Genomic DNA, 16,263 nt, shown 5'->3' with positions numbered 1-16,263 from the left:
CTAACCTGCCTGCTTAATCTAACTCAAGCTATCCCTCTGTCCACGCCAACAACACTACACACAGCCGCTCTGTAAGCAGGCTTATATAGTGTGGGGCGTGGACTTAGTCCCCCAAGCCGTAATTGGCCAAAGGCTGTTTGGCGAATGGGAGAACTCCCGATGTTCGCCCCGAACATCGAGCTCATCCCTACTGTCTATATAGATCCTCGTAAATTTACAGGACTGAGCAATACCATAGTTCTACAAGTTACCGGAGCTCTTGTACTTTATCTATGATAATTTAACTTTGTCACACCTCTGCATCGGTAACGTCTTGTTAGTCTCATTTTCCGTCGTACTTTTCTTTTTGTTTAGGTTGTTATTTGTGTAAAATGAAAATGTTCAATAAACTGATTTTTTTTTTTAAATCCACATGGGATATTCCCATCACCACTATATTAGTTCTCCTCATGGTCACAGTGATAGGCTCCAAAATTTCAGTCAATATCTTCATCAGAGGTAACCCTCAAGTCCCATCATTGTGTCATGTCATGGTGATTACTGTTATCAGTCCTGCAACAACATGCAAGAAAACGAATGGTAATTAAACAATATCATGAACATAAATGCAAAGCCCCTGAAGATGTCATTGATTACGAAATGTGTAGGGTGGAGTGGAGGCCGGGATGCTAGTGTGCGTACATCCTCAAAGATTCTGGGAGTTGTAGTTGACATGCCTTTTTATGCAGAGCGTTCATGTGAGTGTTTTTAACCTATTTTAAATTAAATTTGTACCTGGCCTTGATTGCATGGAGGATTAAAGCGGACCATTGATCTGTACCATTAGGAATACTGCATTGCATTAGTGTTAGGAGATTCTGTCCAAATATGGACATACAGGGCATAGTTTCCAGTAAGTTTTCCCCTGCCATGCCAATCAACCACCCTGCCCACATCCGATTCACCCAGCTGCCTGGGCTCCATACAGGAGGACTGGTGGTACCCCCTTATCCACAACCCTGCCTGGGAGGATAAGGACATCTTGGGGAGACACTCCCCAACCTCCACCTTGTGCTCAGGTTGTATAGCATGTCAACAGCTATAAAGAAAGCAAGACATACCCTGTCTCTGAAAGATTCTTCTGCATGTGAGGAACCTCTGCCTCTCCAGTTAGGCCTCCCAGATGTTTTGAATACAGGGGATTACCAACTTTATTATCAAAGATGGCAATAGGGGGATTGAGGATGTGGTGTTTTGGTGCTTTTAAATTGTCACCAAACCCACATCATAAAAAACGATCAATAAATGGTGTATTCTATGCTGTTCATAGTCACTATGAGGTTAGTTTTCTGTATTCTGCAAAAAAAAAAAAAACCTGGTTGATCCTGTTGCTCTCTATCTCCCCCTTCTGTCCATGTCCCCATTTCAGCTAGGGATTTTTCAGAGCACTGTTTGCAGCTCTGCACATGCTCAGTGTTCAGTGAGTTTCTATTAGGGTTGCCACCTTTTCTTCAAGCCAAACCTAAACACTTTAGCACAGAGCAAATCCCCCCCCCCCTCATTGTATACACTATAGGATTTTTAAAAAGATCTGGGACATGTATGGGTTCCCCAAGGACAATAGTAATGCAGCTATACAGAACACTTTATATGGTTGCAGCCCAATCATTAAGGTTTTTTCTATTTTTTATTCTTACATATATATATATCATATCAGTGCTCATGCCCCCTATACTTTATACCTAGTAATGAAGCTATGTGCGCTGCACCAAACAGTGGGTGTGGCCAAACTGCTCTGGCTGACATCACCCCCCCCCCCCCCCCCCCAGTGATGCAGAGTAAACTCACTCATCCGTGTCTTTATGGACTTTGCTTTGTGCACTGGTGCGCAGTCATGTTGGAACAGGAAGGGACCGTCCCCAAAATGTTCCTACAAAGTTGGGAGCATGAAATTTTCCAAAAGGACTTGGTATGCTGACGCCGTAAGAGTTCCCTTCACTGGAACTAAGGGACCAAGTCCAACCCCTGATAAACAACCCCCACACCATAATCCCCCCTCCACCAAATGATTTGGTCCAGTGCACAAAGGAAGGTCCATAAAGACATGGATGAGCGAGTTTGGGGTGGAGGAACTTGACTGTCCTGACCTCAACCCCATAGAACACCTTTGGGAGGAATTCGAGCAGAGACTGCAAGCCAGACGTTCTCATCCAACATGCGAGCCAGGCCTTCTCATCTCATCCTGACCTCACAAATGCTCTTCTGGAAGAATGGCCAAACATTCCCATAGACACATCCCTAAACCTTGTGCAAAGGGTGGGCCAACCCAATATTGAACCCTACGGACTAAGACTGGGATGTCATTAAAGTTCATGTGTGTGTAAAGGCAGGTGTCCCAATACATTTAGTAATAAAGTGTATATATTTTCTTTTTCTTGTTTTCTGCCATGAGGCTGCTGATGAAGTTCCAATGTGCATAGAGCATTATGGTTCGGCACCCAGGAATTTGACTGAAATTCAATACATCCGTATTCTGGAAATTCAAGGACAACAGAGGATGCAGTTGTCGTTTTTTCCACAAGATGGCGATCTCTACATTTGCCAGAGGAATGTACAGAGGAAACTAAAACGGATATGGAGAGGCAGATGTGGCTTGAATTAGTGTTGGAGGGAAAAACAAGTCATTGTTGGAGCTGGCAGCAGAGGCGGTAAGAAGATTTTTTTTATATCTACACCCAGTAAATCCCCGTTATGTCCGTCCTCCTCTTCCTCCATAGTCACTGTGATGTCTATTATCTCCAGCAGATACTGATACACACATGATTGGAGTATAATAATCTGTACACAGATACATCCTAAAGATAAAACCATTTATCCAACTGTCCATTCAGAGCCTCTGGTTTATAGACCGGATACATCCTAAATATAGAACCATTTATCCAACTGTCCATCCAGAGCCTCTGGTTTATAGACCCGATACATCCTAAATATAGAGCCATTTATCCAACTGTCCATCCAGAGCCTCTGGTTTATAGACCCGATACATCCTAAATATAGAGCCATTTATCCAACTGTCCATCCAGAGCCTCTGGTTTATAGACCCGATACATCCTAAATATAGAGCCATTTATCCAACTGTCCATCCAGAGCCTCTGGTTTATAGACCGGATACATCCTAAATATAGAGCCATTTATCCAACTGTCCATCCAGAGCCTCTGGTTTATAGAGCGGATACATCCTAAATGTAGCGTTTGGTTGCTACTAGTAACTAACATCCACCATATAATTCCGCTGCCAGACTTCCATCTATAACCTCAGAGACAATGAACAGTCATTTGCGTTGTTTTGTTTTTGTTTATTGGGGGGGGGGGGGGTATAACTTGGTTGGGGGAAAGAGGATATGGGATGCCCACAGAACATGTTGCTTTTCCATCATATTAAAGAATTTGAGATATCTACAGTCACTTCCCCTGCATCACCATGCAGACTATTTCTCCTCCACTGCACCTCTCCAGCAGACTGTTGCTCCGAGGACTTCTATCCTCCTGCATAAACTTGACTGTAGATTATTATCTTCCCTATCACATCCTCTTCTATGAGCGAAAGAGTTTGCTCTGTACAGTCTCAATTGCGGGCTGCAATAGATGCTGTTACTAGGCCAGAGGTCTGCAGTTCCTCTCCCCGTCGGCCTAGTAATTTAGTAGCACTTGTAGCTTGGCGGACTACTGTTCCCAGCCAGTCCGGTTTGCAAATCCTGCGCCCTCAGGCCGCATGGACTTGACACTCTCCCCACAGTCTCTCCTCTGGCCTCGCACCCAGCTCCCCTGGCATGCCTCATCCAGTAATCCACTGTGGTCCACTCACCGACCTTATCCTTCCCCAAGTCCATGATGAAGAACTTTAACTGGACACACGTTCCGACAGCTTCTCCAGCCCTTCTGTTACAGAACACTCCATCCATGACCATGTAAGGATGTAGCTCCCTCCCAGCTCTCCCGGGCTCCTCCACTAGGCCTTGCACCCCCCCAGATGGAGATGGGGCCTCTGCTGCTGTCTAGTGCTCCATTCTCCAGGCCGACAGCTCCTCCCCAGTTGGCTGGGACCCAAGCTTATATGGAAGGCCTGCCCCCTGCCAATACCAAGTGGGGATTGGTCAGGGCTCCTCACATGAGCTCCCTGCCACTCCAGTCCTGTGCCCTGCCCCTCTTCCAGATAATTCTCCCTGGAAGCAGGGGAGGCGCCCCAGAACTAGAGCACAGGTGGTCACACCCACTGGTACACTAACCACTCCCTGCCCCCAGAGTAAAACAAGCAGGCCTAGCCTGAAGCATAGGCCTGCCTAAATTTACCTGCACTGACAATCTCCCTTGCAAAAATCCTACTCTAGCACCTACCTACGGTAGAGGGTGCTACATTCACCCCTCACCTAAATCACAGCTGTCCTCAGCTGCGAAAAAAAATAAAATTGCAAAATTATTATTAATTTGTTGGATGGGGAAAGGGTGAAAAGTTGGAAGGGCTATTCACAAATAAATAAGGTGCAAAAATAGAATATGCACAATCTGTTCACATATTTACACTGTACATTTTGGCATAGACATCCTAACTACAGGTCCCTGTAGCTAGCTACATACAAGACCAGCCAGAGCACTGCTCCCTGAGGAGGAATACTCTGCATAACACAGGTGCTTTTCAGATCTGTTCCTGTGGTGGAGATGGACAGCCGTCACATCCCTGGCGTTCCTTAACCACTTGAGATCTGCGCTATAGCCAAATGACGGCTACAGCGCGGATCTCCTTTTCCGGGACTACGTCTATTGACGTCGTCCCGTGCACGAGCGGCCTGCGCGCCCTGTGATCGGCGAGTCTATGAGACTCGCCTGATCACCGATCCGTGCAAGGGGTCGATCCCGACCCCTTATCACGTGATCAGCTGTCAGCCAATGACAGCTGATCATGTGATATAACGGAGCCGGTAATCGGCTATTATTCCTCCTCGGGCTGTCAGCGCAAGGAGAAAAAAAAAGCCGATCACCGGCGGCCGTGATCGGGACATTAGTCCCGATCATGGCCAGCCCTGCTAGTGCCCACCTGCCCCCTGCCAGTGCCCACCTGCCCCCTGCCAGTGCCACATTAATAAAAAGTAAGTGCCCCCTGTCAGTGTCACCCAGCAGTGCCCACAGTGCCACCCAGCAGTGCCACCCAGCAGTGCCCACAATCTGCCTCAACAAAGGTGCTGCACCCCAGTGCCACATATCCGTGCCCATCAGTGTCATCTACCAGTGCCCATCAGTGCCCAGCAGTGCCACCTATCAGAGCCACCTATCAGTGCCCATCAGTCCCATCTATCAGTGGTACCTATCAGTGCCACCCATCCGTGCCACCTTATCTGTGCCCATCTTTGCCCATCAGTGCCGCCTTATCTGTGCCCATCGGTGCCGCCTTATCTGTGCCTATTAGTGCCGCCTTAAGTATGCCTATCAGTGCCCACCAGTGCAGCCTATCAGTGCCCACCAGTGCAGCCTATGAGTGCCCACCAATGCAGCCCATCAGTGCCCACCAGTGCAGCCTATCAGTCCTGCCTCATCAGCGCACTTCAATGAAGGAGAAAAATTACCTGTTTGCAAAATTTTATAACAAACTATTAAACATGATTTTTTATTTTATTTTTTGCATCTTTTTTTGTTTGTTTAGCAAAAAATAAAACTCTGAGCTGTAACTAAATACCACCAAAAGAAAGCTCTATTTGTGGGAAAAAAATGATAAAAATTTCATTTGGGTACAGTGTTGTATGACCGCGCAATTGTCATTCAAAGTGCATCATTGCTGAAAGCTGAAAATTGGTCTGGGACTGAGGGGGGTTTAAGTGCCCAGTAAGCAAGTGGTTAAAGAAGACATAGACAAACATACAACCTAGCTATACAGATGAACTATACATTATCACCTCACCAGGCAGAGGGGGTTACAATCCTCTATGTGGTGACAGAAGAAATACATTCTCCATAATTTACAATAGTGGCATGTTTTTCCCTATTTCTCTGTCACTCCCTTAGGAGGGACCTAAGGGGACCTCCTGGTGGGCACAGCCAAAACATACATGCCGGTGACCATTAAGACCTTCTGATTGCTCCTGGGTGGAGGGGCCCCTCCTGAAGGGTAGGTAGAAAAAAGGTTTGACAGGGACAGTACACCCTAGTGTCCATGATACGCTCTCTTATCAGGCACCCTGGGCGGCAGGCAATCGCTGTCCTCTGCAGAAAGTTTTTTGGCTTTTGGAGAGAACCCACCCAAGCCCTGCCCTGATCTTGCAGTCCTGGTGGCCGCTCCTATTTGTGGGCTACACATAACAGCAGTCCTTCTCACAAATAGAAGCGTGGATCCGGCAACCTCCTCCGGCTATCCCCCCTCTCCTCTGACACTGAGTGACTCCTAGTAGACCGACCCGCCTTCACAACTAGGACCCTGTCTCGGTGGATTGCGTGGCCAAGTCTCCATTCTTCCCGAATGTCCTTAAAGCGGACCCACTCTCTGGCACCTGTAGGGGCTTGGGCACATGCAGATAGTCCCACACTCCCCAGAAGGCCTCAATGATGTCCATGATTTGAGGTGGGACATATGGGTAGTCCAAGCCCCACTCCAGGGCAACCCTCCGTTGTACCTCCCGCTGGAAACGGGAGAGCCTGGGCAGCTCCTTGGGTTTCCCCCTGCCAGGCAGGACACAGGCATCCTGGGCCTTGATGACCCACTGCCTCTGTGTGGATGCCCTGGTCTGGGTAGTAGAGGGCTGACTACTGAAAAGTCTATAACGAAGACCTCTAATCTGGTATAACAAACAGTATCAACTATTTAGAAATGCTGTGCAGACATTATTCATCCCGGTACAATGCAGATAATTCTCAGTTTATTACCTTACCCGTCTACAGAGAGCCTTGAGTCCCGTGTAGATCCCATGACCACATCAATGAAGATGACCAAAGATCAAAGTCACGTGACTGAGAGGATGTTAGATCTCACCCTGGAGATCATCTACCTGCTGATTGGAGAGGTGAGGAGGATTCTGGGAGGTCACATGACGTCACTTTTATCCCAGCCTGATTATGGAAATGTCTCAGCCTGAAGTTAGTAATCATTTACATTTCCCATGATGTTCCACAATAGGGTTACAGAGTAGTGAAGAAGACATCTGGTAAATATGTGACCTCCAGTAGGCACATCACTGTCCCTTCATCTGTAAAGATACTAGAGGTCACCAAGAAGATCATTGATCTGCTGACAAAAGAGGTAAGAGGTGTCGGGAATTCTGGGACATTATCCAGTAACAGACAAGGGATGTGTCCTGATGGTGAAGTGGAATAATAACGTATTGAACCAGGCAGGACTTCAGCAATGCAGGTTTATTAACAGCTGGTAACATACAGGTTTATGTTCAAAGTATTAGAAGATACTGGTCTAATTTATAGTTTTTTTTACAATGCAAGCATATTAGATATAGTTATTCTTATCCTCTAACTAAATTGAAACAATTGTAAATTGTTCTCACCTTGAACCAGAATGGGTCTTTTCTGCCAATTCTTGGGAATCCGTCACCTGATAGGGATCAGTTGGTCAACCAGTGGTCCGGTCCCCTCACAGAGTTTTGGGTTTCGGCTCGACCAAGTTTGTGAGGGAAATTCACCTGAGACCACACTCTGGAACATGGTAAGAAGTTTTCTCTATTTGACTCGTACGCGGAGACAAGTTACGGACAGATATTTTCCTATTGGTTCTGACTGCCTGTCATCCGTGCAATAGGGCTGCATAGTCAAACAGTCAGCCTGATAGATGCCTATCTGAACAGATAATTGCCCACTGGTTCTGACTTCTATGACCCGTGCAATAGGGCAGCATACATAGAGTTCAGCCTTATGAGCTCCTATCTGATTTGTCTGTCTAACAATTGTAAAACTTGTATTTATATACCCTTTTTACAAGCCTTATCTTAGCCATCTCTCCTAGATATGATTGGTTGCTAAGATCTATGTCAATGTAAGCCCTTGTACACATGGTCGGAGATTCCGACAACCAAATCCGTCGGATTTTTTCCGTCAGATTTTGTCCGACGGATTTTGTCCGAAACTGTTGTATACACACGGTCGCACAAAGTTGTCAGAAAATCCGATGTGATGATGTTATTTTGTTACGACGGGACTACGCTAGTAGCCAATAGCTTTGGTGTAGGAATTTGATCTGAGCATGCGTGGCACTTTGTACGATCGGAATTCTCTACACATAATCGGAGTATGTCCGATCGGAGCATTTTGTTGGGAAAATTTTACCGACATGTTGGAAAACTTGGTCCGTCGGATATTCCAACGGAAACAATCCAATGTAGACCACACACAGTCGGAATATCCAACAAAACAGTCCGATCGGACACATTCCGTCTGAATCTTCGACCGTGTGTACAAGGGCTCACACCTGTCCTACAACCAGACAAACTTAATTATTCCCAGAATTCCTATATGTTCATTAAAGTGATTTAAAACTGATTTTGTCCAATTAAAAACACCTGTGTAGAGACAGTATGACACCCAGCTGTGTTAAATCAAACCCACTCTTCATCTTGTTAAGATTTAACTAACTTCAAGGGTAACAGATTTACGACTTTGGGAGAATGAACTTTCAATAGCCACACCAAATGTGGTATGTCTTATTGTTTTTTTACTGTACAATCCTATGTGCAGGTATACCTATATGGGTTTCACAAAAAGTACTGTATTATCTACATTATATATACTGTGTGTGTGTGTGTGTATATATATATATATATATATATATATATACATACACATACATACATCAGTGTTATCCTATTCAATGTATTTTAACAGTTTTAATGAGGGCACAAGCAGACCTTTGTTTGACCCTGTCAAACTTAATTAATGTACTGTACATAACTTTCCCATATTCCACCTGTATAAGATGTTCTTATCTTATCTCTGTGATTTATATGCATTTCAAAACAATTCTATGTAACTTGAATCTATTCTAATGAACGTTCACACAGTAGAAATATCAGCATGAAGCAGAGAGGTCATCTAAATTTCAACATTTAAGAATGAAGACTTTCTATATCTATAGAATAACATAGTATGCATTAATAAATATTAATAACTATTGCTTTACTTATAATAATATTGATAAAACCACTACTATATAATAATAATAATATGAATAATTATATTATCAATAAAACATATGCAATTTAATATGAATAACATAAAATATATATCGGTTAATATAAAATTCTACTACAATGGTGACTGTATCATTGTGTGTGTCAGGTTCCTATAAGGTGTCAGGATGTCACTGTCTATTTCTCCATGGAGGAGTGGGAGTATTTAGAAGGACACAAGGATCTCTACAAGGACGTCATGATGGAGGATCGGCAGACCTTGAATGATGAAAAGTTAAGAATAAAGATATGTGGCTTAAATGAGATGACAATGAACCTCACTCTGGAGATCATTAACTTGTTGACTGGAGAGGTGAGGGGGATTCTGGGAGGCTCACATGAAAATCGCCCTGATCTCTATTGTTTATATGTTAAAGGTGACCAAATCTGCTCAATTTGGGTGGGCAAGATTATATTATATTTATTGCTGTATATCACAGGACTGTGCTGTAGTTATGAAGACAAGAATGAGAGAAAGAGGCCCCATCGCCACATCTCCACCAACCTTCCTGTCTCTTAAGAGAAAACGCAAGAAGAAGATTCTAGAAGCCACCAAGAAGATGATGGAGCTGCTGACAGGAGAGGTGAGCGGTGCCGGGAATTCTGGGACATTATCCAGTAACAGACAAGGGATGTGTCTGGATGGTGACTGTATCATTGTGTGTGTCAGGTTCCTATAAGGTGTCAGGATGTCACTGTCTATTTCTCCATGGAGGAGTGGGAGTATTTAGAAGGACACAAGGATCTCTACAAGGACGTCATGATGGAGAATCAGCCGCCCCTCACATCACCGGGTAAGAGGAGACTTTATTGTAAAGGAGAGAGCAGTACGGAGGCTCCACCTAGATATACTTGTAATACAGAAAGTATTCCAATTTTCAGTTTGCTTCTATGAGTATAAAGTATATAGTTTGAGCAGAGGAGAGGTGGAAAGCCACACTTCAGCATTGTAGGAGAGTTCCCACCCGTGGATCCCGTACCTACTGCCATCCATCACAGTTATCCTGTACTAATGCCTGCCGAGCCCTACTCCAGAGGCAACCGCCTCTCATGCACCCACGCTGCCCATATTTTAGCAAACTTTTTGGGGCAATTCTTTCCCATATATGTCAGTTTATACAGGGGCAGTGCTAGGTCTATCAGAGTCTGCCATTGTTGGACTGAGGGGGGAGGAACTTGTTCCATTATAGAAGGATCGCTTTCCATCTCCATTCCTCACTATGATGTCATATTCCCAACAAATGAGGAGGAGATACTGTACACCATATGAAAGGTCCATCTCCATTCCTCAATATAACGTCATGTTCCCAACAAATGAGGAGGAGATACTGTACACCATATGAAAGGTCCATCTCCATTCCTCAATATAACGTCATGTTCCCAACAAATGAGGTGGAGATACTGTACATCATATGAAAGGTCCATCTCCATTCCTCAATATAACGTCATGTTCCCAACAAATGAGGAGGAGATACTGTACACCATATGAAAGGTCCATCTCCATTCCTCACTATGATGTCATGTTTTGCTTTCCATCAGATGGACACCATGTCAGGAATACCTCGGAGGGAAATCCTTTTTTATCTCCAGATTCTGATCCAAAAAATGATCACATTGCTGAATATTCTCCTGAAATAAACCAAATGAGTCAAATTCTACACCACAGACCGTATCATGTGGAGACATCAATGGATCCCTCTAATCCTGAGGAATCTTCTGACCAATCACATCCTGTTACTTCAGACATCCATCTCCATTCTCACAGTGCAGATCCATCAACACCTCCATCTATACCCAAGGAGTCTTCTCTAATCCATGAAGGATTTCCCACAGGAGGGAGTTCATTATCTTGTTTGGAGTGCGGGAAATGTTTTAAGAGGAAATCTGAACTTCTTCTACATCTTAAAACTCACACCAGTGTGACCTTTTCATGTTCAGAGTGCAGGAAAGTTTTCTCTAAGGAAAGGAAACTTCTTACACACCAGAAAAGTCACAAGGGTAAGAATCCTATTTCATGTTCAGAGTGCGGGAAACACTTGAGTTTCAAGTCACAGCTTCTTACACACCAGAGAAGTCACACAGGTGAGCGTCCATTTTTATGCACAGAGTGCGGGAAAGGTTTCTCTAGCAATGTATACCTCCTTTTACACCAGAGACTTCACACAGGTGAGCGCCCCTATGCGTGTTCAGAGTGCGAGAAACATTTCACCAGCAAAGCAAACCTCATTTCACACCAGAGAATTCACACAGGTGAGCGCCCCTATGCGTGTTCAGAGTGCGGGAAACATTTCATCAGCAAAGCAAACCTCGTTTTACACCAGAGAATTCACACAGGTGAGCAGCTGCATTCGTGTTTAGAGTGCGGGAAAAGTTTCACTGTTAAAACAAATCTTCTTGCACACCACAGAACTCACACAGATGAACGTCCATTTTCCTGTTCAGAGTGTGGGAAAAGTTTCAAAAGCAAAGAAAACTTACGTACACATCAGAAGATTCACACAGGCGTGCATCCGTATTCATGTTCAGAGTGCGGGAAACATTTCACCAGCAAAGTAACCCTCATTTTACACCAGAGAAATCACACAGGTGAGCGTCCATATTTATGCTCAGAGTGCGGGAAAGGTTTCTCTAGCAATGCATACCTCGTTTTACACCAGAGAATTCACACAGGTGAGCGCCCCTATGCGTGTTCAGAGTGCGAGAAACATTTCATTAGTAAAGAAAAACTTGTTTTGCACCAGATAATTCACACAGGTGAGCAGCTGCCTTCGTGTTTAGAGTGCGGGAAACACTTCAATTTCAAATCGCAGCTTCTTAAACACCAGAGAATTCACACAGGTGAGCGTCCTTTCCCATGTTCAGAGTGTGAGAAATGTTTCACCAGCAAATCAAACCTCCTTATACACCAGAGAATTCACACAGGTGAACGTCCATATTTATGCTCAGTGTGCGGGAAAGGTTTCTCTAGCAATGTATACCTCGTCATACACCAGAGAATTCACACGGGTGAGCGCCCCTATGCGTGTTCAGAGTGCGATAAACATTTCACCAGCAAAGAAAAACTTGTTTTACACCAGAGAATTCACACAGGAGAGCAGCTGCATCCGTGTTTACAGTGCGGGAAACACTTCAATTTCAAATCACAGCTCCTTATACACCAGAGAACTCACACAGGGGAGCGCCCCTTTGCGTGTTCAGAGTGCGGGAAAAGTTTCAGTAGCAAAGCATACCTCCTTAAACACCAGCAAAATCACACTGACAAGCATTTGTATTCAGGTTCAGAGCGTGGGAAACGTTTTTCTGATGAAGTAACACTTAATAAACGCCAGAGAGAGAGTCCGTATTCATGTTCAGAGTGCGGGAAATGTTTCACTTGGAAAGGACACTTACATAATCACCAGAAAACTCACACAGGTCAGCGTTCTTATTCGTGCGCAGAGTGCGGGAAATGTTTTGTCAAAAAGAGAACACTTGTTATACACCAGAGAAGTCACACAGGAGAGCGTCCGTATTCATGTCCAGAGTGCGGGAAATGTTTCACTCATAAAGGACACTTTCGTAATCACCAGAAAACTCACAATGACAAGCATTTGTATTCAGCTTCAGAGTGTGGGAAACGTTTTTCTGATGAATTAACACTTAATAAACGCCAGAAAGAGCGTCCGTATTCATGTTTAGAGTGCGGGAAATGTTTCACTCATAAAGGACATTTTCGTAATCACCAGAAAACTCACAATGACAAGCATTTGTATTCAGCTTCAGAGTGTGGGAAACGTTTTTCTGATGAATTAACACTTAATAAACGCCAGAAAGAGCGTCCGTATTCATGTTTAGAGTGCGGGAAATGTTTTGCTTGGAAAGGACACTTATATAATCACCAGAAAACTCACACAGATCAGCGTCCTTATTCGTGCGCAGAGTGCGGGAAATCTTTTGCTGAAAGATCAAGCCTTCGTAAACACCATAGGGTGCACACCCGTGACTATGCATTCTCATGTTCAGAGTGCGGGAAAGGTTTTATTACAAAAGAAAACCTTCTTGTACACCAGAGAAGTCACATAGGGGAGCGACCTTTTTCCTGTTCAGAGTGCGGGAAATGTTTTGTCAAAAAAAGAACACTTGTTATACACCAGAGAAGTCACACAGGAGAGCGTCCGCATTCATGTCCGGAGTGCGGGAAATGTTTCACTCATAAAGGACACTTTCGTAATCACCAGAAAACTCACACAGGTGAGAAACCTTATTCATGTTCAGAGTGTGGGAAAGCTTTTGCTGACAAAGGCAATCTTCGTAGACACCAGGTACTTCACACAGGAGAGTATCCATTTTCATGTTCAGAGTGCGGGAAAGGTTATATTGAAAAAGCGGCCCTTCTTTCACACCATTTCATTCACACAGGTGAGCGACCTTATTCATGTCCAGAGTGCGGGAAATTTTATAGCTACAAAGGAAACCTTGATAGACATCAGAAAACTCACACGGGTGAGCGTGCTTATTCATGTTTAGAGTGCGGGAAACATTTCGTTCAGAAAAGACACTTGATTTCACACCAGAGGAGTCACACGGGTGAGCGTCCTTATTCATGTTTAGAGTGCGGGAAATGTTTCGCTCGTAAAGCACACTTGATTTTACACCAGAGGAGTCACACGGGTGAGCGTCCTTATTCATGTTTAGAGTGCGGGAAATGTTTCTCTCAGAAAGGAAGCCTTCTCATACACCATAAATCTCACAAAAGGAAGCATCCTTGACCATGTTCAGAATGCGGGAAAACTTTTGTTCATAAAAGAAATCTAAGTAAACATCAGAGAACGCACACCCGCTAAATCCGAATGACGAATGTACGGCGATTTTTCACAAAATGATTTTTAGGGTTTAATGAAGAAATGTAAGAACATTTTTTAGTTTTTAAGGAGGTACAACTCTGTAAAGGTGACATGGCGGGTGTCTGGTTTGCTTAGACATCTCCTGGCTTCTTCTATTTTTTGGACCCTCCAGTTGTGATCTCCACCTCCCACAGTTCCTGGTTCTGTTCCCGCACACCTTGAGGGGCGTCTAGGAGATCATAGGCTTCTCTAATCAGCCGCGGAGGCTCCGTCTTCCATAATAATTATTCTCTTCTGTGTTCTATATACAATGTCGGCGAAGAGTTCCTCTACAGCCTCGGCGCTAGAGATGTTTTTTTCGGCACCATCCAGAGAGAGGAACCTAGACTTAGGCCGGCCATACAGTGGGGGGAAAATAATGATTTGATCCCCTCCAGATTTTGTAAAATTTCCCACTTACAAAGAATTGAAGGATCTATAATTTTTATCATAGGTGTATTTTAAATGATAGAGACAAAAGAATATCAAGCAAAAATCCAGAAAAAAAACAGATGTTATAAATTGAGTTGCCGTTCAATGAGTAAAATAAGTATTAGATCCCCAAGCGAAACATGACTTGGTACTTGGTGGAGAAACCCTTGCTGGCAAGCACAGAGGTAAGATGTTTCTTGTAGTTGTTGACCAGGTTTTTACACATTTCAGGAGGGATTTTGGTCCACTTTTCTTTACAGATCTTCTCTAAATCTTAAGGTTTCTTGGCTTTATCTTGGCAACTCGAAGTTTCAGCTCCCTCCATAAATTTTCTATAGGATTAAGGTCTGGAGACTGGCAACGCCACTCCATGACCTTAATGTGCTTCTTCTTGAGCCACTCCTTTGTTGCCTTGGCGGTATGTTTTGGGTCATTGTCATGCTGGAAGAACCATCCATGACCCATCTTCAGTGTTCTGGCTGAGGGAAGTGTAACGGAACGTCCCACACTACTCTTGAGTGTTTCCGTCATATACCGCTTCCTCCAGTCTGAATATAGATATTAGATATTATAGCCGCATATTACAACCAAGAACTAGACAGGACTCATTTTGGCTGCAAAGCTGGAACATGAACTGTTTATTTGAATACAAGTACAGACTTTTATACACTTGAGAAGGAGATTCCCCTCTTCTCATTATTTTACCCTAACAATACAAACTGTAACCAAAAATATAAATTTACATGAGCTAATTAACTAGTCATTTAACAAGCCTAGGTGACTCAGAGGTCTGACCTTCCAGGTCACACTTGTTGTCTCCTAGCACAAACTACAATACACAATATCATAAGTATAAACACAGGACACCTTCACACAATAGCAGGAGACCACCGGTAGCAGAATATCCATCTCCAACATTGTACAGAGGCCAATGTGATCAGCGCTTTCAATTAACATGTATAGTTCAAATCAAATAAACCAGGAATAGCCTTTGTATATTTCCTGTGAGATATTGTGGATAAATATTACTGTCCCATTTGCTTGGTCACCCTGTGCCCCCAATAGACAAAGGGTAACTTAGACATAAGAGGGCATGGAGAGCTGAAACAAAGGTTTCCCTTAACAAACCAGGGCCCATAGCCAGTAGGCAGAGGCTAGTATTAAGTCCCCTCCAAACGCCTCTGTCCTGGGTGAGTCTATCACAGGAAGAAGGTTTATTGGCCCCTCAAGTCGGTCTATACCTTTAGCAGAAAAAAGGCCCCAAAGCATAATGTTTCCACCTCCGTGCTTGACTGTAGGGATGGTGTTCTTAGGGTCATAATCAGTATTTTCCTTCCTCCTTCAAGCTCAATTTTGGTCTCGTCTGACCACAGCACCTTCTACCAATTCTTCTCCGAATCATTTGGACATTCATCGGCAAACTTTAGACAGGCCTGTACATGTGTCTTCTTTAGAAGGGGGACTCGCCGTCTTTGAAGGAAGTAAAATGCTCATTAGGAGTCATGGAGTGGCCTAGCCAGCACTGGTAATGGACTAAAGAATTTTTTGTAACCAAAACATGTACGTTGTGCGTCCTGTGCCCAAAATACTTTCATCGAAGAGCACCTGGCATGTGTAGTAGGTCCTGCTCTTCTGCTGCTCCCCCGTTGCACCTGCCAGCAATTCCCTGCTGTCAAAATGGCAGCCTGGCGTCCTCGTGTAAAAAAATGGACAGCTTAACACAACATTTATAAATTGTTCAGATAGGAGATAGAGAGATATAAAGTAATATTGTG

The 16,263-nt window shown here is 44.1% G+C and overlaps 2 protein-coding genes across 2 annotated transcripts in view; both read left to right on the top strand.

Moving 5' to 3' along the window:
* LOC143956168 (uncharacterized) overlaps positions 1-15,974 on the top strand; it is a 49,384-nt gene extending 33,410 nt beyond the window's left edge. The window contains exons 6-7 of the mRNA XM_077466308.1: positions 9,865-9,988; positions 10,734-15,974. Coding sequence (XP_077322434.1) covers positions 9,865-9,988; positions 10,734-13,942 — 3,333 coding nt within the window. The 3' untranslated portion in view covers positions 13,943-15,974. The remainder of the gene's footprint in view (positions 1-9,864; positions 9,989-10,733) is intronic.
* LOC143955413 (uncharacterized) lies at positions 2,568-9,856 on the top strand (the record flags this gene model as incomplete). Its single annotated transcript, XM_077465464.1, has 5 exons — positions 2,568-2,687; positions 6,904-7,025; positions 7,139-7,261; positions 9,304-9,507; positions 9,635-9,856. Coding segments are annotated over exons 2-5 (645 nt in total), but the record flags the coding sequence as incomplete, so codon positions are not given.
* Positions 15,975-16,263: the final 289 nt, after the last annotated feature.

Source organism: Lithobates pipiens, unplaced genomic scaffold (assembly GCF_037356315.1).
Source record: "Lithobates pipiens isolate NorthernLeopardFrog02 unplaced genomic scaffold, aLitPip1_a1.2 Scaffold_35, whole genome shotgun sequence".
NCBI classification, from domain to species: Eukaryota; Metazoa; Chordata; class Amphibia; order Anura; family Ranidae; genus Lithobates; species Lithobates pipiens.
Note: the sequence above shows the minus strand (reverse complement) of the source record. Positions and strands in the feature narration are given on the sequence as shown.